This window comes from Triturus cristatus, chromosome 4_1 (assembly GCF_964204655.1).
Source record: "Triturus cristatus chromosome 4_1, aTriCri1.1, whole genome shotgun sequence".
NCBI lineage: Eukaryota > Metazoa > Chordata > Amphibia > Caudata > Salamandridae > Triturus > Triturus cristatus.
The window spans coordinates 844,040,871-844,062,825 of record NC_140585.1 but is presented as its reverse complement, the minus strand read 5'-3'; the positions used below and the strand labels follow the sequence as shown (position 1 = coordinate 844,062,825).

The 21,955-nt window shown below is 43.5% G+C and overlaps 1 protein-coding gene across 2 annotated transcripts in view; it reads left to right on the top strand.

The window, feature by feature from the left end:
• TAF3 (TATA-box binding protein associated factor 3) overlaps nucleotides 1–21,955 on the top strand; it is a 626,060-nt gene that overhangs the window by 406,408 nt on the left and 197,697 nt on the right. For both annotated transcript variants that reach the window (XM_085653532.1, XM_085653531.1), the window contains one exon: nucleotides 14,950–15,032. In XM_085653532.1, coding sequence (XP_085509658.1) covers nucleotides 14,950–15,032 — 83 coding nt within the window. The remainder of the gene's footprint in view (nucleotides 1–14,949; nucleotides 15,033–21,955) is intronic.

Below are 21,955 nucleotides of genomic sequence, written 5' to 3'. Positions count from 1 at the left end.
AGCATAGGGTTAGGGAGTCTTATGGTGGCACTGTGAGCAAGGTTTTGTTGTTCACAAATTTGCAGTTCCTACTATAGGGTGGAAACTGCGGGACAATCTGTGTGCCCGTCTATTGTTGCGCAGGAAAACTGGACCTCTGTGTATAGGGGTTGTAACTTCCTACCACCTTAGTACCCAAAATCCCAAACCGACTAGCTTTAGTGTCCCATTCGTTCTCCTGCATAATCACGAAGCTACAAATGATTAGATAACCAAGAACACGACACTCTAGACTCTCTCAGGAATCGCGGTAGCAAGGCCTACCCTTTCGCTCACTCACTCATACTTTTTGAGTTTAAAGAAAAGTTTATTGGGTAGAAGTATAAATTATAACAGTGATACAGTACAATATATAATAATAATACAGAAATAGAAAAACTGCTATATATAATAAAGAAGGATAAAATAAGGAGAGAAGTGCAAAAGAAAAAAGAAGGAAAGATGGAAAAAAAAAAAGGGGGGGGAGGAGGAAGGAAAGTAAAAAGAGTTAAACATTATAGTAATACAATTGAAAATATTGTTCCAAAAAATATAACATGTATATCATAGTAAACTCACTACTACAAACTTAAGTAAATAGTAAGAATAAGCACAAAATATGACAATATTTAATTAACTATAATCTAAGGAGGTTTGGAGACTTATTCTATAGCAGGAGAATGAGAAGGTAGTGATTTAGCGGATATATATAGGAAGTTAGTGACAGGTAGCCACAATAAATCACGCTTAATGGCCAATGTAATCGGGTGAACATAAGCTCTATCTAATCGATGGTTATAACAAACACCATACCACCAGGCCTGAAAAGAAACGTTTGAGGCATTTTTCCATGATTTAGTGATTTGTTGAAAAGCAACAGCTATAAGTAAATCAATAATGAGAGTATTGAGGGATGTGGAAGAAGACCAAACTTCTGCAACACTTCCTAGAAAAATATGAGAAAAAGGGATATGAGTGTGAAATATTTTGTTAATTTGTTGCCAAACCTGAGTCCCAAATTGATGAATAACTGGACAAGTAAATAACATATGTTTAAGATCCGCAACAGGGGCTGGACAAGACCAACAGGTAGAGGGAAAAAGATGATTAATCTGATGTAATTTGGCAGGAGTGAATAAAAGACTATTGTATATGAAAAATAATGTTTGTGTGGTATTTGCTGCCCTAGAGGATTTCCTCAACTTAATCCAAACTTTATCCCATATTAAGGTGGAAAAGGAAGCGTCCAAATCAGATTCCCAGCTAAATTCAACTGCAGATTTAATCCGAGGGTGATCAATGAGTCTCAATTTATTATAAATTTGAGAAGCTGAAGTGTTCACTGTTAGGGATGAAACTGGAACCGGAGAAGGAGCAATCTGTGTGGAAGAAGTCAGGAGTTTATCATAAGAACTCTGAGCAGCTAGGGTCAATAATATATATTTAGGATAACAAGAAGAGGGAAGAGAATATCGCGATTGCAATACAGAGAAGGGTAGGCAGGTATCACCTAGAAAGAGCTGATGGGTCCATTTAAGACCAAAATTGAACCAATCTTTCCAAAAAAGAGTCCGATTTTTAATCCTAATGTGATTATTATACCAAATCGGCGATTGCAAGAAACAGTTCCGGTCACCTAAACCATCCAGCATAAGAGGATGAAAAATTTTACGAGTAGGTTTAAGAATGGGAAGGGAAAATTTCTGGGGGGTAATAGAGAAGGATACAAATTCATCAAATGAGAAAGGATAAATAAAGTGAGATTCTTTCTCTACCCACAAGGGTAAAGACAACAGATCAGTCGCACTTTGAGATAACAATGAAGAAGATTTTTTAAGAAAGAAAGAAGTATGATAAGATGCGAAATCAGGGAAATTAACTTCACCTAAATGTTTAGGCTGTTTAAGTCTGGAAAAAGACATCCTAGATTTTTTGTTCTGCCACAGAAATTTTGATAAAATAGTATATATTTTTTTGTAGCAGGCTTTGGGAATGTTAACCGGGAGATTAGATAAGAAAAATAAAATTACAGGGACCAACATCATTTTTATAGAGTCTAGCCTACCCCACCAGGATAAAAACAAGGGGTGCCATCGCACTGTGGAATTAGTTAACGTTGACTGAAGATTCTTAAGATTGAGAGCTACAGTATCTTTAATAGAAGGAGTGAACCATAGACCTAAGTATTTGATCTTAGTAGGACTCCAGTGAAAAGAAGAAGAAACAAAATCAGCATGAAAACAATATTTATTTAACGGAAGAATTTCGCATTTGTCTACATTGAGTTTGTATCCTGAAACTGAGGAAAAAGAAGAGACTTCTGAAAGAAAAGCCGGTAAAGAGGACTGTGGATTAGAAAGAAATAAAAGAATATCATCAGCATATGCCGAGATTTTTAAATATTTATCTCCATAAGGAAAAACCAGTAATATTTTTGTACATCCGGATTCTGGATAAGAAGGGTTCTAAAGTCAAAATAAACAAAAGGGGAGAAAGAGGACAACCTTGCCTAACACCTCGAAGAAGTGGGAAAGAAGAAGAAACAAGTCCATTAGCTAAAATAAATGATCTTGGAAAAGAGTAAAGTAGCGAAATATAGGAAAGAAATTTAGGACCAAAACCAAACCAAGTAAGAGTCGAAAAGATAAACTGCCAGTTAACTCTGTCAAAAGCTTCCTCAGCATCCAAAGCCACGGCTGCTAACGAAGCTGTATGGGAGTGAGATCTACTAAGTACATTGAAAAAGAGGAGAGTATTGTCAGAGAGATGGCGACCTTTAATGAAACCACATTGTTCTTTACCAATTAAATGAGGTAGAACATTGTCCAGCCGAAGCGCAAGAATCTTCGCAAAAATTTTATAATCCAAATTGATTAGAGAAATAGGCCTATAATTCTTACATAACGAATGATCTTTACCTTCTTTAGGAAGAAGGCAAATCAGGGCCTCTTGAAATGAACCTTCAGAACTCCGGGAAGAAATGAAAAATAGGAATAACCTAAGTAATTTGGGGATGAGTAAGTTGGAAAAGTGAATGTAAAACTCTATCGTAAAGCCATCCGGACCTGGAGCTTTCCCCTTTTTAAGTGACTGAATAGCGTTGAGAATATCTTTAGTATCTATATCAGACTCTAGAGAGGAGAAATCTACATCTAAAAAAGGGGAGGAGGAATAGAGGCTAAATATTGATCAATATCAGATGAGAGGGGTGGAGATTCTGGGGTGTATAATGATTTGTAAAAATTGGAGAATTCCAAAAGGATGTCTTCATCTTTATGAAGGACAGTATTCTCTGAAGATATGATAGATTCAATTTTAGTGCGTTCTTTTTTAACTTTGAGATAATTAGCAAGGAGATTACCAGATTTGTTTTGTGCACTATAGTATTTAGCACTAGATTTAAGTAGATATAAATTTGCAGAATCGGTAGAGACCTTATTAAATGAAAGTTTGGCGCTAATGAGTTCTTTTAAGGTAGATTGGTTTTTTGACAAGTAAGAAAGGTGTTCCAGATTTTTAATTTGAAAATTAAGTGTCTGAGAGGAGAGAGAAGCCGCACGTCGCTTTTGGGCAACAAAGGATATGATAAAATCTCTAGAGGCAGCTTTAAAGGAATCCCATACAAGTTGAGGAGATAGTTGAGGGGATTCATTTTCTTCGAAAAATAAGGAGGCAAACTCGAGAAAGGCTGGCGTGAATTTAGGATCCAATAAAAGAGTTATTAAATCTCCAGCGTCTAGTGCCTTTAATGGGAGGAAGTAAGTCCAAACTCAAGGAAAAAGTGGCATGATCAGAAATTAGTATAGAGCCTATGTCTGAATGAGAAATGCGTTGAAGTAAAGCCTTGGAAATAAAGAGGTAGTCTATTTGGGATTGTGAAGAGTGAGCAGGTGAATAATATGTATACTCTTTTACTGTGGGGTGACAGATTCTCCAAGAATCTACAAGAGCTCTTTGAGAAATAGTGGAAATGAATTGAGAGTGTATAAAAGAAGGGATAAATTTGGAGTTGGAGTGTCTGTCAATAAAGGGATCCACAACCATATTACAATCCCCCCCCCAAAAATCAAATATTCATCAGTACATTGCATTAAAAGTGAAAGAATGTGGGGCCAAAATGATCTATCCTGTGCAGTGGGAGCATAAACATTAAAAATAGTGAGAGGAATTTTGTTAATCAGTAGGGAAATTACCACCCATCTACCATCAGAGTCATTATCCTGTCTTATAAGCTGAACATCTAAGTGTTTATGACAGAGAATAACAACGCCATTACGTTTTCCAGAGCCCGGTGATGCAAAAACATGGCCTACCCAGTTCCGTCATAATTTAGTTATTTCATTATCCTGTACATGAATTTCCTGTAAAAGAGCAATATCCCCCTTTAAATTTGCAATATGTGATAAAACTCGTTGACGTTTGATAGGAGAACCCAAACCTTTAACATTCCAAGAGATAATATTTAACGACATTTGAATCTTATATAAAACTTATTCAAAACATTTTGAAAAAGCAGTTATCATGCATGCAAGCCAAAACAAGATAAAGAGTGTATCAAAATAAACAATCATTAATGTAAAGAGATAGTAGTGAGAAATACAAAAGATCATGAAACAGCAGAAAAAGTATGGATACAGAAAAAGATGGTTTAAATGAGAAATATAGGAGACAAGCTGAAAATATAAATGAAACGGGGGGGAAAAGGAGAAAAAGAGGGAAAGAGAGAAAATAACAGAAAACAAAAAGACAAAACAAGATTGATAACAAAGGAGAAGACAATATGATAATAGAAAAACATACCACAAAAGAACAATCAGGATGGGGTAGGTGGCACCACATGGAGTAGATCAGACGCCGGATGAGAAACCGCAGGACGAGAGGCACACGCAGAGCATCATCCAGGCAAAACGAAAAGAAAACGAAAGAATTGGGGAACACAGAGTCTGCAACCTGTTAAACGGAAAAAATAAGAATAATAATTAACATGGGAAGTGATAATAACATGAAAGGTGATAATAACACCAACGTTTTCACACATGACTAAGACCAAAGAGAATCACAATGAAGGGCAAGCAAGTAACAAACAATGAACACATGGAGCTAAGACATTCGTATCAAATTATGATTTAGAAGTATCCATAGAGACTCCTCTACAAGAATCCAAAATTTTTTGAAGTACATCAGGGTCTTCATAGTTGGTTGTTTTGTTGTTATAAGTTACTTTGAAAAGGCAAGGGTGGAATAAGCCATAACGAGCGTTCATGCTGTGAAGGATTGGCCTCATGTCCAAAAACTTCTTGCGACGATCAGCAGTAACTTTGGCATAGTCTTGGGCAAAAAAGAGATTAGAACCATTCCAAGAAATCTTTCCCCTCTGCTTGGCAGCGTGTAAAACTTTAAGAAGATCCGTATACTCTAGAAAGTACAGAATTACCCCACGAGGTTTCGTTGAGGAAGATGAAGAGCGGGAATTCTGACCCAGACGGTGTGCACGTTGAATATTTAATGTCGGAGCTTCCGGAAAACCAAGATGAGTTGGAAGAAAAGACTGAAAATAGGATATTGGGTCAGAACCTTCAAGTCCTTCAGCCAGGCCATAAATGCGTAGATTATTACGCCTATTGCGATTTTCTAACTGCTCAACTTGTTGTTTGAGATGATCGATTTCTCTGTGCATATGAGGAACGAAAGAGGCGAGGAAGGATTAGTAGGAGAGGGTGGATTCACTGTTCCTCTTTTCCTAGGCGTGGAGGAAGCCGAAGACGGTATTTTGGATCCTTGTTTGGAGCCTAGCCGAGTTGTAGAGGAAAAGGAGCCCTTCGTAGGAGCAGAGTCACTAGGAATATCATCCGCGCCATCTTGAAGGATATTAAAAGGATTGAAATCCTCTAATGTAGCATCATTGGATTGCAGAGCGTCCTTACGGGTAGACCGAGATGCGTCCATGACTAAGTCGAGAAAAAGTGTTCCTCAGCAAAATTCGAGTGAGAAAAGTACAGCAATATAAAGTCACTGAAAGCAGAGTAACACACAATGCCACTGTATGTGTTATAAATGCAAAAAAAGGAACGCCGATAACAGTACCAAGCTCCTTATTCAGAAGGCGGAATCACCCACAATAAGCGGACAGTAGCGGAGTGCAAGAGAATAGCATGAGTGCCAATTCAAACTCCAAAACTGAGGGAATCAGTTATTCTCCAGACGCAAAAAGCAGCAAGCCTGAAAGTAGCCACATGACAAACATTGCATCCAACAAGGCAATAGAGGAGCTGTAATAAAGTGCCTTAGACTCTTCGTTTTAGGACCTTCCCAGAAGAAAAATTGATTATTTGGAGAGAAACTGCGAAAAATTCAAAAATTTCATTATGAGGAAAAAACAAAATGGCGGCCGCGAGTAAATCGCGACCTTCATGGAGCCGAAAAGAGTCTTTTACGCTCACCATACGCCATCACAAGTATCCTGGTGACCGGAGCAGCACTTCAAAAGATGCCTGCAGCAGTCCCTGTGCTCCAACGTCGAGCGAAAACAGCCTGGAAGAGCCGCGTCACCTCACGGCACCGCGGAGCTCTCAAAATCGGCGGCCATCTCCTAAGGCACCGAAGCCACGCCCCCCTCACTCACTCATACTTGTCCACAATAAGGGTTGTCAGAGTGACTGTATAGTTCAAAATGTTTATTTTAACTATTGTGCTCTTTAAAGCAGTATACGAGCCACTACCAGCAGCAAAATGCATAAACCTAAAACAGTTAGCATTGTTACAATACCATAGAATATGAAGGGGATGTCATCCTATACAGACAGTGGGGAAAGGACTATAAGCTTTGTCAGGAGACCCCATGCTTTAGAGCCTAGATGGAAGGTTTACATCATAGGAACAGCATAGCTCTTCTCCAAGGAAAGGTCTCTCTCCAAGTGTGTGTGTGTGAACAACATGCATCCCCATAATATCTAAGCACGAATTCCAGCAGTGCAGCTGTGTTTAGCATGTTTTGTCCAGGTGCTAGGCACTGACCAGAGCAGAATAACAAGGGGCATGTTTATCGACCTTGCACATCGTGTTCAGACTAAACTCCAGGAGCAAGCAGAGTACGCAGAAAGCAGATCGTTCTCATGTGAAAGGCACAAATAGTCTTGCAAAATAAAATCATGTAGTAATGTGCGCAAAAGCAGCATCATGGCAGCAGAGCTCATGTTAACTTAGCAATGTCGACAATGACCCTAACAGCCATATAACACTATCTAGAGCATACTTACTTAGACTATGGCAAGAATGTTTCAAACAACAATGACCTACTAAGTTACTACAATACCTCAATACATGGAATCACAAAGAACCAATAGAACCAGGTCTCAGAGTGACAGCGAGAAGTGCTGACGTGGAATATCGCCTAAGAGAGAATAGTGTCAGAACTTACATATTCACTCACTCGTTCACCTAGACACTCATCTCAGTAAGTTAGTTGCCTGTTTCAGACATCTATCTGTAGCCTGCATGTCACTCATGCTTTTACCATTCATGTTCTGTCAGCGATGAAAGCTTGTACAACTCTGGATTTGTTCAGAGGGAGTAGAAAATTGTGCTTATTGCCCTGTGCGAGAGAGGGATTTGTACTTGCTTGTGCTGATGCTACCATAGCTGTACCTGTCCTCTAAAGGAGAGCTGCTTGCACTATTTCTGCCCGAGGTGTAGCTGTTCTGTGGAGAGTGGTGTTTCCACTGTGTTATATCCTAGCTATATTGTAGTTTGTCATCCATTGCTCCACCAGTGGAACGCTGTAAGAATGATGTAATATAGAATGTTGGTCTTTGGAAACCATAGTTGGAGAAGGGCTGAGCACCATGCTGGCTGCTCCTGGTGGGGCTGTATTACTGCTGTACTATTGATCTACAATAAATACTCCTAAAACATCTCAACCAGCTTGGAGTCAGTTACTACATTTTATGGCGCCGAGTTGAACCAAAGAATCTGAGTCTGCTACCTCAGGGGCCTTCATCTTCAAGGCTGGAGTACCTACTCTTAACCTCAAGCAACTTCTGAAACTACAGCTGTTTATTCAACTACTGGCACACATCAGCCCCACCAGTGACCTCTACATCGGTCGCCCTCTACCCAAAAGTGCCAGTTCCAGTCTGTATGCAGCTCTTGTCTCTGCCTGCTGTTCCCACAGCATCTCAAAAGGTCTGTTTGCTGTCCCTTCAGCGCAGCAGCCCAATCCCAAGCGTGCTGTGAAGTCATCTCAACACCTGGAAATAAGTCATCAAAGCTGCCTACCTTTTTGCTTCTAATAAGGTCTACTAAGTCACAACAAAAGTCTACTCTGCCACTACTAACGTCTTCTGTGCTTCAAGGTCTAAGGTATACTGTGTCTGACTGAGTCTCTTGTGGGAAGTGAAGTTATTGTGTTTTACGCAAGACGTTTGTTTGCTGGTTCAACATCCATATCATTAGTCACCCACGTTTTCCTTTTCTGTGGGTTGGATGTCTGACTGTTTTTGGCGCAGCTTCGTGTTGGCTCAGCACCGCTGTGAAGTTTACTGGTGCCTATTTACTTGTGGATTGGTGCTTTGAGTGTGGTCAAAGCCGTAATTGATTTTGAATGCCGAGTCTCCCTGCCTGCTGGAGAGGAGATCGACACTGTGACCATGGTGGAGTTTCTTTGTTCATTTCAATGGTTTCTACTCTGCTATGTGGCCTGTGAGTCATGACAGTTGCGCTTTGTTTTAAATTCAAAATTGGCTCGCGCAGCTTACCTTGACCACGATGCCGCGTGAATCTTCTGCTGAGCTTTTTATGACGTCTTCGGCTTTCCTGGTCTTTGATGCTGCCTATGGACGTTTGGCAGCAGGAGCGTGCCGTGAACCACTCTGCTTGCGTCTTCTGTGCGCCCCGCCATCTTGGTGTTGGCGGATCCAGGCATTTTACCTTGCCTATTATCGTCTGCTGGCGGTGCCCTCCAATAACCTGCCAACCATTGTTCAACGAATAAAGTTTTGTTTTAGGATTGCACGTCTTTAGCAGCGTCACAATGTCAGGACTTCCTTTTCAACATGGGGTTTGCTGCTCTACTCCTCATCTGTTCCAACGTTTGAGTAGTGTCTTCTACCTGCAAGTCGCTCGACACTAGACCCCGGTTCTTTCAATCTTCTGTGGGCATTATGGCTTCTGCAATCTACTGCTAATTAGTATGATATGCTGGCAAGTACTTTGGTTCTTTCAAGCTCTTATGTTTTTCAGTTTCGCTGGGCACTGTATCTGTTACAGAGTACTTTCTTCTGGGATGTCACCAAGAACTGTCACACGCCTGCCTAATCATCCCGGTGACAGGCACACCTTTGTCTTCGTAACAAGCATGTTTTTTTTTTTATTACAGTACATACCAAATGGTTGAGGTTTCATTCTTTCAAGAAAAGTGTGTGTATTACTTAGACATGTCATGCTTACGCATAGTAACTTATTCCTACTGCTGGATGTATTCACCTTCATGAATGTAATATGGTGATGTTTTTCATCCATGTTTTCATCACAGTTGTTGTATCCCTGCATAAGGAATGGGAGTGGGTTTTAGTCTCATGTCCCCTCTTTCTCAGATTTGGTCAAGGGGTGTTCCTTTGTAAAGCTTGGGATGGGTGTTATTCCCATTTCAGTTTTAGTTCTGTCGCACAGTGCACAATGTCTGTACCTCAACATGAGATGGTTCGCAAGGGTTTTAGTCCCGTCACTATGGTGCACAATACGTTTCACGTTTGCATCTTTCCCTACACATGAGGTGTACCCTTACACGGGGTGTACGTTGTGGGTTTTGTTCCTATCACTACAGTCTTGAAAAATACATTTACCCCACGTTGGGTGTATAGCATGGGTCTACCCCATTGTTACGGTGCACAATATCTATTTTTTTCTGTTGTACAGTGCACAATGTTTTTACCTCTTCGCGGGGTGTTTCACGTGGGTTATTCCCATTTCTATAGTGCACAACACTGATCTCTCCACGAGGTATGTTTTTTTTTGTTTCAGTGCACACTTCTACCTCATGTTTACATGTTGCGAGGCTGTTGTTCCGCATTCTCAACCACACTAGGTGTTGCGCGGACTCTCGCAGGGGTGTTAGTCCCGTCATTACAGTGCACAATGTTTATCGTTCCTGTTTTACAGTGCACAACATTTTAGTCTCCACACGAGATTCCCTTGCACTTTCGAATTGTTACCCTCATTGGGTGTATGGTTTGGGTTCTAGTCCCATTACCATAGTGCAAGGTTTAGGTTTCTAATAGTGCACAACAATTTAGTCTCCACACGAGATCCCTTTGCACATTCGAATTGTTACCCTCATTGGGCGTATGGTTTGGGTTCTAGTCCCATTATCATAGTGCAAGGTTTATGTTTCACTGGGCGTTTGTTTTACTCTAAATCTTTTACGCTTTGTTTTATTGTCAACACTATAGCCCAGTGCTGTTGTCAATTTATTATTCAGTCTTCTTTTTGTGGTAGAGAAGTGTGAGTAATCCTCTGTATTTCTCTTCTCTGTCATCTTGTTTTTCCCTGATTTGGGTTGCCTTCTTGCATACTTACCTGGCCAGTGGGTGTGCAGAGGGTTGTCCTTGATGGTTTCTCTCTTTCTTTTTCTTCTCTTCTGTTATATAGAGAAGGGAGGATGGTTAATGGATTATCTTTATCTGTTTTTCATATTTCCATTGTTTCCTTTATTGCTCTTCTTGTCTCTCTCTGGTTCTCTCTACTATTTTCTGCTCATCTAGCTTCTGTTTTCTTTCTAGTGAACTATGGTGTTCTTTTCTGTTTTCTCTTTTGGAAGAAAAGAGGATATATTATATCCTAGCTATATTGTAGTTTGTCATCCATTGCTCCACCAGTGGAACACTGTGAGAATGATGTAATATAGAATGTTGGACTCGGGAAACCACAGTTGGAGAAGGGCTGAGCACCATGCTGGCTGCTCCTGGTGGGGCTGTGTTACTGCTGTACTATTGATCTACAATAAATACTCCTAAAACATCTCAACCAGCTTGGATTCAGTTACTACACACTGTTGTTGCCCCATCTTATAAAAATAGGATAATTTGAATGCCCTTGCATAACATGCCCAGGCCAGTTAGAATCTTCTCTTGCTCCCTTGGCAAAACTAGTTGTGGGTCCCTGACCTAAAGACCCTGACTTGAATCACAGCTTTCCAGATTGACCGAACAGTTTGACTCAGGGCAATATCTTTTCTCCCTATACTTCCTTTTCAGTGATCATCAGATTTTAAAGGAATTTGAAATAATTTAGTTCAGGATGTGCACTGTACAAAACAATCTCTTGTAAGTGGTTTAATAGACCATATTTTGGCTTCATATAAAAATAAAAGGCTTATATAGTAGGAAACAACTACTGAGTTGCCTTGAGCGATTACAAAAATTGTCACAGAAAGGGGGTGGTTCACTAATATTAATAAAGGCCACTCAGACCATTGATATAATCTAAAGTGCTATAGTGAGACAATTCAAAATGCACTTTTTTTAAAATGTAATAGTTCGTACCTTCGCTATAAATAATGTGGCAGACACACAGACATTTTCAGAAGAACGTGAGGTACAGGCTGAGCCAAGAGCTGTTCTTTAAAGTCTCCACTGCACTGCTTTTCCAGATAGGATGCAATGCAGAGGGGGCTGTGGAGAATTAGTTCCGGCAGTCACCGCCTCTCTACCACTTCCCTATTGGTGCTTGCAGCGAGGCCGGAGCTGCTTTGGTGTTGGTTGTATAGTTTGCGGTCTCAAGGCCTCTTTGAACTCTCACTGCCCACACCCAGTCAGTTGCAAATGTGATTTGAGGGCGTGGGCAATTTTCATAGTGCAGTCTGCGTTGATTATAATGACTTGTCCTGGGAAACATGCTGCATACTGACAGCCTCATCAATAGCCAGTTACGAGGCCTTCCCCATCACTCCTCAACCTTCTGAGGCTTGGAACATGCCTTATGAAGCACAGATTTTTTCAAATATTTGATGTGAGATGGCTGTATTCCTGGGGATTACGCCTGCACCCAAAGAGGCAATATTTAAGCACCAAAACATGTTAATGGAAAAGTAAAGTAAGGTCCGTTGCTTAGCCCTCCTGTTTTCAGTCATGTAGTAGGGATATGTTGTATATATGTGCTTACTTTGTTATGGCTACTTGGGGTCTGTAGTCCATTCTTTGTGTTTATATCTTCTCAACCTCCCTTACTACCTATGAGTGTTCTATCTGGTATGTGAGTGTTCCAGTCTTGGCAGTTGATGGTCTGGATACTTGAGTAAAAAACATTTTTATCTCACCTATGCAAATTTAATAAAGGTCTGACAGTTTAACGAAGGGGGTACATAAATATCAACTCAAGTGACATTACCTCACCCAAACTAGACTACTCATAACTAGAAGACTGTACAACCAGTGGACTTTAATACTCATCAGTTATTCCCAGTGAAAGATATGGAACCCACTAATAAAGCATTCGACATTAAGTAGGTGAACATTCATCATCCTATAGGAATGTATGGTAAGTCTATAACAGGTTTTGCTATTTTTTGCTGGAGTTTTTTACTTGTATGTTTGTCTGTTTGACCTACATACCTGATCAGCACCAGAATACTCTAGCGGGTGATAGTACACTTTGCAAATATAACAGAAATACAACCTGAAAAGGCCTACTGGCTTTAACATGGGAATTTTACAGTGAATAAGTCATGTCTGCTTTGCTTGTACATTTTCAAAATAAAAAGATTAGACTTGAGACCTGTGGCATAACACTTCTCAGTGAACCAGTAAGGCCTGTAGCCTTTGTCACTGTCATGTTGCCTTAACCATTTCAGGCCTAATATATTCATCATAAGCTTTCCCACTAGGCATATATATAGTCATAAAATTATAAATATGTCCAATATTACAGTTGGTAAAACAATATAAACCCATCCGACACTGGTAAACAAAATTGCCTACTATGATAATCTGTGAGATTCCTTTTAACAAAAACCTGTCTAAAAGCTTTAACATAGAGTAACGATGATCCACCCTTAAAACCTCCCTTACACTCATTTTTCGCAATAAATAGTTGCACCTATTGCTTAATGCCACAACTTTGCTTAATATTAAAAGATCGGCGCTACAATCTTGATCAGTGTCTTTTCACCATAACCATGTTAGTCCTGCTGCATTACCATAAGCTGTCGCAAAAAGGCAAATGTAAAAAGTATAATACAAGCACTTCTTTTCAGCGGATGCACACAGCTCCTGCTCAATCAAAATGTGTACTCAAAGGGGTCGACATTTGGGCAGAGCTAAACGCTCCTTTCTCTGTAGTCCTAAAGTTAAAAATATGTGCAAAATCACAGGTGGCAAAACAATATACCATAACAAGGATTTTCAAAGTGCAAATCTTGTAGCCTGAGAGATTGTCACAGGAAGTAACCGACACCAAAACCCTTGCCTGCTATGGGAGTCTGTGAGATCCCCTGTAATAAAATACTGGGCTAAATCTTTTTAGACAGTTTGAAGGTGTATTGTCTTTGTCATATGCTTTTCACACTAAATAAGTCAATCCTATTTCCTTTGTTGAAGCTTTTCATAATAAAAAGAGCGGACCTACAGCCTGTGTTGAGCATAAGCTTTCCCACGAAGAAGTAATACAAGCACTCTTTTTAAAAGTAAGCATACCACTTCTACCCAGTATTTCTTTCTTTATTTCTATGAGTTTTATATAGCGCAAACTTGACCCGAAGGTATTGGAGCGCTTTACAGAGTAAGCACAACAGCAGTAACATGAGGTACATTGAGAATAAATAAAATATATAGTAGCGGTAAAAAGAGTAAATTGTATACAGTGGGATGTAAGCAAAAAAGCAGCATTTACATGAGTTACATGAAGCATATATAAAAATACATAGCCACATTATATAGAAAGAAGAATCCAGTAGAAAAAAGCAAATGCATGAGTCACATGAAGCGTAAATAAAAATACCTAGCAAAATTTAAAAAAAGAAGAATCTGATAGACAGTAGGATGTGTGGATATAAGGTTAAAAAGTGGTTAAGGTGGGTAGTTGCCAGGATAGGTAGATTAGATGTTTAGTGTCCTTGAGGTAGTGCACAAGCATGGCAACTTAGCACTAACGTTCATGAGTAACAGTAGTGGTTATCAGTGGTGTACCCTGCACTCCAGTATTCAGCATTTGGGCGGAGCTAAATCCCATCTCAGCTGCAGCATCTCCTTTAGTTGATCACATAAGGTCCAATAAACATTGGTCTCTCCAGTCATAAAGACCTACAACCAAGTCTGCATTTATCCTTTTTTGCGAAGTTTAAGTGTTCTGAATTTGAATGTGAGTGGCATGACGTATAGGCAGGCATGGGGGAAGCCATCTTGTGCTCTATATTTTATTTTAGGTACCCATAATTTTTTTTAAATATAAATTGTTATCATTCAGTCGCTAAAGGGCAGAGGTTTTTGTCACTGGGAAAAACTATTCGAATAGAGATATTCATTTATTCACTGCGATCCCTCATATCTCGTTCAGTAACAATGTAGATGGCTTAATAAAATGATGCAGTCTTAAAAATGACTTGACAGACCCGGTATTCCTCGAGATGCAAATCTTTTCTTATATTTTTTTTTATAAAAATGTAATCTATTCTTTTGTGTGCGTGCATGTTTTGCTGTGGCAGCTTAAAAGTTTTCCCTAGGAGTCTTGGCGGGCAATAAAGAGAGGATTCTGTGAACGTTCGAAGCAACTTGGTCAAAAGTCCATAAAGCCCACGTCTGCAATGAAGACCATCTGCATCATTATATTGCGATGCCTTGTGTTTTTGCATGTTTATGTGCAAAATACTTTAAAGCATTGAAACCTTTTTTCATTATCATTATTGGGGAGCATAATTTGTGTTTTGTGTGCTTCTTTAAACAGATCAAAGTGGAACCAGTTGTACCTGCTCCTTCGCCGGTTATCCCCAGGCTGACCTTAAGGGTTGGAGCCGGCCAAGACAAAATGTAAGTACATGGCATAGTCTATGAATTAGCGCTGCTTTTATTACCTAGCGGACTCTTTTGAGCCCTTAGTCCTAGAGTTTACCTTCTGATAATAAAAGATGCTTATTCTTTTGAAGTGATGTTAAACAACTGCTGTAGGCTCATTTTAAAGCAGGTGGCTTCATCGTTTTGTATTTTAAAACATTTACAGCTGCTTTGTTGGTAGGAAGAGGTTTCACTTTGAACAAGGCAATGATTAAGTACAATCTTATGTAGTACGATTAGCTTTTAAGATCACACACGTTCCTTTATAAAAGGGGAACCTTTGGTCAATATTGAAATTGTACCTGTGCCGTTGAAATATAACGTACCACTCCATCTTTGTACTTGTGCCGTTGAAATAAAAGGCATTAGTACATTCTTTCTTCATTCTGTTCCCTGACGATCTCATTACTTCCCTGGAATTTTTGTTTCAAACTTTTAATGTGGGAGAAGGTTTAGTTGTGATGTTAGCAGCATGCACAGTTTCCTTGACACTGCTGGTATCCCAAGTGCTTTTTCTCTGCTCTGACGGGCGATAGTTTGTGTAGAGTGCCTGGCTCTGCATTGGTGTAGGATGTGCATTGTTCCTATGTTAAATGGTAGCGGCAGTTTCAGTCGATAACCTTCCAAGTATTTGCCCGGCGATAATCGCCTCTCATACCACTCGATAATTTACCAATAAAAGAGGCAGGCGCCGGAGACTGGAAGGCAGGAAACAAGGTTTTATTCCGTCGGAGCAGAACACATCAGATCAGACAGCAAGGTATCGTCACGAGGTGCTCTAACCGCATCTCTGAGACCTGGTCTCTTATACACTGGTTTATTGCTTTATTACACATAGTACATTCTTGAGATTCTTTTGAAGTACGGGGGAATATCCCCTGGAGCCCCGGTTCAGATCCGATCCCACACATAGATACAGTAGAGGTTCCCACCCTACCCGCAGTGGGAGATGGCTATCGCGCAGCAGGGAATTCCGCTAATTCCCGGGGTGTGTGCAACTGGCCGGGTCTCAGGGGGTAGGGGCTTTGATCTACTGTAATCCCTTTGATGTGGGGTGTTTCCCTTACAGTAGGGGCAGTAAACTGCATCCGCAGGGCTAGGTGATGGCCTGGGACCAGTTCAGACAATGGGGCGCAGAGGAAGGGGGTTATCAAAGGAGAGGCATGACCATGTATGGGTTGTCGGTTGGAAGTGGTTCCGTAGCAGGGTCGCGCAGAAGGAGAGGGTTTATGGCCTGTATGAGAGAGCGGGGGTGGCCAGCGCGCGGGGGATGCTCGCAGCGCCAAGGGGACCGCGCTGACGATTGACAATGAGTGGGGAGAGAGTGGGGTGTCTAAAATGGCGGCCGTGCATTCGCTGTGCGTGACGCTGGGGAGAGGCAAGATGGCGCAGATGATGTTCAGTTTGCACGCTAAATTTCCACAGTCCTCCCTTTTAACATATCTCGCCAGCTTGCCTAGTTTGGATCTATCCCCATAATACCCCGTACCTCCACCTCGTTCAGAGCTTTCATCCGCTCGGTTTCAAAGTCCAAAGTCTTAGGGCAGATGCAGTTCATAAAAAGCGAACATAAAGGTGGCAGACACTGAATCCCCAAGCAACATCCACATAGTATCACAATTGGTATCAGGATAAATGAAAACAGCCTCCATCCCCAACCTTTAATAGTGTCCCAAAACCAACTCCCCAGCGACCATTCTTCTTGTTCTTGATGGACCTCTGCGGACAGTCTGTGGAGGTGTTCAATTGCTTTGTAGACTGAGGGTGAGTTATCCGGTACGTAGGTACAACAGCTGGACCCAATGATGCGGCATGCTCCTCCACGATCTGCTAGAACCACGTCTAGAACAAGGCGGTTCTGGAGAGCCACCAGGCGGACGGCCTGAAGCTCAGCGGTGTTGTTGGCGAGGGCGCCAGCTGTAATGTTCATTGCCGTTTCGACTGCCTGGGTTAAGTGGCGGATGGCACGGCTGTTTGCCATTGGACCCCAGAGAGGAACAAGGCCTTTGACTGCGTCCATGAACTGTGCTCCGGTGGAGTCGGCCTGAACAATGTCTTTGGCCCGTTTCTGTCGGTGTTGGTTTGCTGGAGCCACATACGTCGGAGGAAGGACAAAGGCGATGTAGCAGGTGCCTCCCCAACCTTTCGGAAGCCAGGTGTAGGCCTTAGTACCGCAGATGAAGTACATATTCGGGGAGGCAACAAAGGAGGGTGGGTCAACTGAGTCCAATGTTCGGGTGATGAGGCAGGAGCTGTGGCCCACCAGCTGTGCCCCCAGGCCTTCGAGGCATACAGACCCAGTGATGTTGATGACGGACAGGGCCACTGTTAGGGTGGCGGCCGTTCGTTTCCGGAGGTAAGAGAAGGTGGGTCTGGCTGGATTGTTGAACACTTGCATTTCAACTCGTTCTTTGGCAGGGATGTCCATGTGAAAGGAAGTGTTCGATCTCAGAGGGCAGAAGAGGGCAGAAGTTCTTCCAGTTTTGTTCAGCCAGAACCCATGGTAGAAGTGTGACATGGTTCTGCCGGAAGTGGCATTGTCCTTGTAGCTTTCTTGCAGGAGGATTAGCCAGGCGAGGCAGGAGCCATGGACAGAAAAAGGTGAAGGGATAAAAGGGATAGAGTGTCCAGTGGCATGTGGTAGCAGTCCACAGATCCAGCAATTAGTGGCGTTGGTAGCAAGATTGTGTTGGTGGAGCAACTGTACAAAGGAGTTATTCCAGAACTCCTTACGCCTTTCTCGGAGTTGGGGTGAAAGCGAGATCAGATGATGTTCTTTCGTGGTGGTAGGTTGAACGGTGGCCAGTAATGTCTTATGAGCGGGTGTGCTCTCCTCCATGATCCAGAAGGCGACCATGAGGAGAAGGCAGAAGAGAAGGGTAATGAAAAGTGCAATAGTCTTTAAGCTGTGCATTCGGTCAGTCTTTGGGTTTCTGTGGTGGATCTTCGGACGTCCGGTTGCTTCCATCATCTTCATGTTGGGCGCTTCCATCACCTTCAAGAGACTCGGTAGCGGGCAGAACCACAGACTTTGTTTGGTTTCTCTCCTGGTGGCCTTTGGGGTGACTAGGCTACCGCTTTGAGATTTTCACTTAGCTTGTGGTCTGCTTAGCCGAAGTTCTCTCCTTTCGTCGCAAGTTATACCCTTCTTTGGATGGCACAGTGGGATCAGGATATCTTACTAACTCGAGTGTCTCTGTATCTGGGCAGCGGCTCAGGGATGGTCGATCTTTGTCCAGGAGTTCTTCTTGGGCGGTGATGCTGTCCGTGGTTGTCAGGGTCGGTGATACCTTCTTGCAGTGGTGTGCATGCAGCCAATTGCGTTTCCCCTCCACTCGAAGAGCTGTTCGGGTGGTGATCAGGACTTGCAGGGGACCCGTCCACCGGGGCTCCAGACTCTTGGTGCGTTGGAAGTTACGCACTAAGACGAAGTCGCCGGGTTGGATGTCGTGTCCCGGGCCCCTGGAAACATCGGGAATGGCGTGCAGCACCTGCTGATGGATAACAGACAATGTCTTAGTTAGGTTATACAAATAGTCAGACATGAGGACGTCCGGGACGTCGTGGATGGACGATGGTTTTGGTGCAGTCCAAAGGTTCATGGGCCGCCCGAAGACGACCTCGTAGGGGGTTAAGTGGTGTTTGGTGGGGGTGGAACGCATTGATAGCAATGCTAGCGGGAGAGCGTCTGGCCATCTTAGCCCTGTGGTGGCGACTATTTTTGCTATCTTAAGCTTCAATGTGGCATTGTGTCGCTCAACCAAGCCTGCAGATTGGGGATGGAAGACCGCGTGGAACTTCTGTTTTACACCCAACCCTTTTAAGATGAGTTGGATAACTTCGGCTACGAAGTGGGGGCCATTGTCGCTCCACAAAATTCGACAAAGGCCGTATCGGGGGAAGAATTCCTTCAGTAGTACTTTTGCAGTAGTCATAGCGGTGTTGTCGTGGGTTGGGTAGGCTTCCACCCACTTGCTGAAGGCACACACAACGACGAGCACATACTTTAAACCTCGGCACCTTTCTAGCTGGACGTAGTCCATTTGTAGGACTTCAAAGGGGTGATTGGGGACCCCAAACCCTCCCCGGGGCACAGCAGTTCCTTTCCCAGGGTTGTGTTGGAGGCATACTAGGCATTGTTGGACCAGTCGTTTGGCTGAGTCTGGTATTCTGTCGTTGTGCCAGACTTTGGAGATGAGTTCGATCATGGGGGCAGACCCTATGTGTGCGGGGGAGTGTGCCATGGTCAGCATGGGGATCAAGTATGAGTCGGGTAGCAACCATTTGTTCGAGTCTTTAGTTCGCCAACAACCGTCATCGTCCTTCAATCCTACCCGGGCCCATTCAGTTAATTCGTGTGGTGTGCTGGCTAATTGGATATCCCTAATCGTTTCCCTAGCATCCTTCCAATTCTCAGTTTGTGACCTGGTCACGTACATGCGGGTTGTGGACCTATTCTCGGCTGTGGTTCGGGCAGTAATGTCAGCTAGTGCATTTCCCTGTCCTACAATGTCTGTCACCTTCTTGTGTGCCTGGCATTTGATCACAGCCAGCCGTGTGGGGAGGAGGACTGCTTCGGTTAGGGCAGAGACTAGATCTCCATGCAGGATGGGTGTGCCATGCGAGGTCAAGAATCCCCTCTCTTTCCATAAGAGCCCAAAGTGGTGAACTACCCCGAAGGCATACTGACTGTCTGTGTAAATGTTTGCGGTTGTCCCTGCTGCCAGGATGCAGGCTCGTGTGAGGGCAATTAGTTCAGCCGCCTGTGCGGATCGCTGGGTGATGCGGGCTGTCTCAACAACGGTTCGGGCCGTGGTGACTGCATAGGCAGCTGAGGTGGTGCCATCGGGGAGCTTGATACATGAGCCATCCACCCACAGTTCTCCGTCAGGGTTCGGGAAGGCAGTATCCCGGAGGTCAACCCTACTCTTGGTCTGTTCGTCGGTGAGGGTCACACAGTCATGTATAGGGGACGCATTGGGGTCAGTGTCAGGGAGAGGTAGTAGAGTGGCTGGATTCAGAGTGGTGCATCGTTTCAATGTGATGTGGGGTGCAAGCAGAGTCAGTTCGTACCCAGTCAGTCGTGCGCTAGTCAGGTGTTGAGTTTTGGTTTGGTTCAGGAGGGTATCAACAGCATGGGGCACCAATACAGTGAGGGGGTTCGAGAGCACGATCCCCTCACTTTGTCGGATAGAGACAGCAGCGGCGGCTACTGCTCGAAGGCAGGCGGGCAAGGCTCTGGCTACGGGGTCGAGAGTGGCAGAGAAGTAGGCACAAGGGCGTTGTTTAGGGCCTATGGACTGGGTTAGGACAGACAATGCGCATCCCTCCCTTTCGTGGGTGTAAAGGGAGAAAGGTTTAGTGTAGTCTGGGGTTCCTAGGACTGGGGCTGAGCAGAGGGCGTCTCGTAATTCCTTGAAGGAGGATTGGCATTCGGGTGTCCAGGGGAGGGGGAAGGGGGTATCTTTAGCCAGTAGGGAAAGCAGAGGTTTTACGATAAGACTGAAATTTGGCAACCACTGACGACAAAAGGAGGTGAGGCCCACTAGGGACCGCACTTGCTTCTGAGTTTTGGGAACAGGGGTTTCTAGGATGGTTTGAATTCGGTCAGGGGTAAGTTTCCTCCCATCTTTGGATAGTAGGTGGCCTAGATACGTTACTTGGGGCTGGCAGAATTGCAATTTCTTTCTGGAGACCTTGTGACCGTTCTCCGCAAGGAAGCGGAGGAGGTGAATGGTGGCCGTGACGGCAAGAGGGGTGGTGTCGGCCGCCAAAAGAATGTCATCGACGTACTGTATCAATGCCACTCCATCGGGTAGTTGGACTGCATCTAGTTGCCTCTTGAGGGCTTGGCTGTAAATACTGGGACTCTCAGTGTAGCCTTGGGGTGCCCTACAGAATCTGTACGAACGGGCTTTTAAGGTGAAGCCGAACAGGTAGCGGCTGTCTGGGTGGATGGGGATGGAAAAGAATGCGTTCTTGAGGTCAATAACAGTAAAGATGGTGGCGGTGGATGGAATCAGGGTGAGGATGGTGGTGATGTCTGAGACTACGGGGTACTGGGGTATGACTACTTTGTTAACCTCTCGCAAGTCAACAATGAAACGGTAGGCTTTCTCATCCCCCTCGCCTTGCTTCTTTACGATGGGTAGGATAGGGCTGTTGCAAACATTACTCACTACTTCTTCTACCACCCCTGCCTCAACCAGGGACTCGATGATTTCCACCAATGCCTTCTCGCCTTCGGGGGATATCCGATACTGAGGAAGCTTTGGGAGCACTGCGTCCGGTCGGACGGTTATGTGTACCGGGTCGATCACCATGCGCCCTACATCTGAGTCGGTTTTAGCCCATAGATGTGAAGGTAATGTGTCGAGCAGGGACATATCAGCATCGGTTATAGAGAGCATACGCCGAGTGTGACAGGGTCTGAACAGATCTGGGTTATCGTGTAGGATGACTCGAACTCCGTCTGGGGAGCATCTGATAGTGGCTCGAAAATGTTTTAGCAAATCAAGTCCCATAATAGCATCGGGGGTGTTGGAGGAGAGCAGAAAGGTCGTGTCAGTGGTGTTATCTTCCAAGTCAAAGGGGATTGGTGCTGATAAGGGGTTAGTGGAGGGCGTTCCGTCAAAGCCTATTGAGGTTACGTGTGAGCCAGACAAGGGTGCCCTAGGAATCAGTCGTTTAGATAACGCACTACGTGTCGCCCCAGTATCTACCAGGAATGGAGATTTTGTGCCCAAGACCTTAGCGGTGACGTAAGGACCTTGCTGGTCAACACGGAGTTCGACTGGATCCCTCCCTTGCCCCTGGCGGTCCTATGCGAAGTCATGAGTGCTTTCATAGTCGGACTGCTGACACTGGTTTTGTCGGGGGCGATCAAAGGTGTTTGGTCT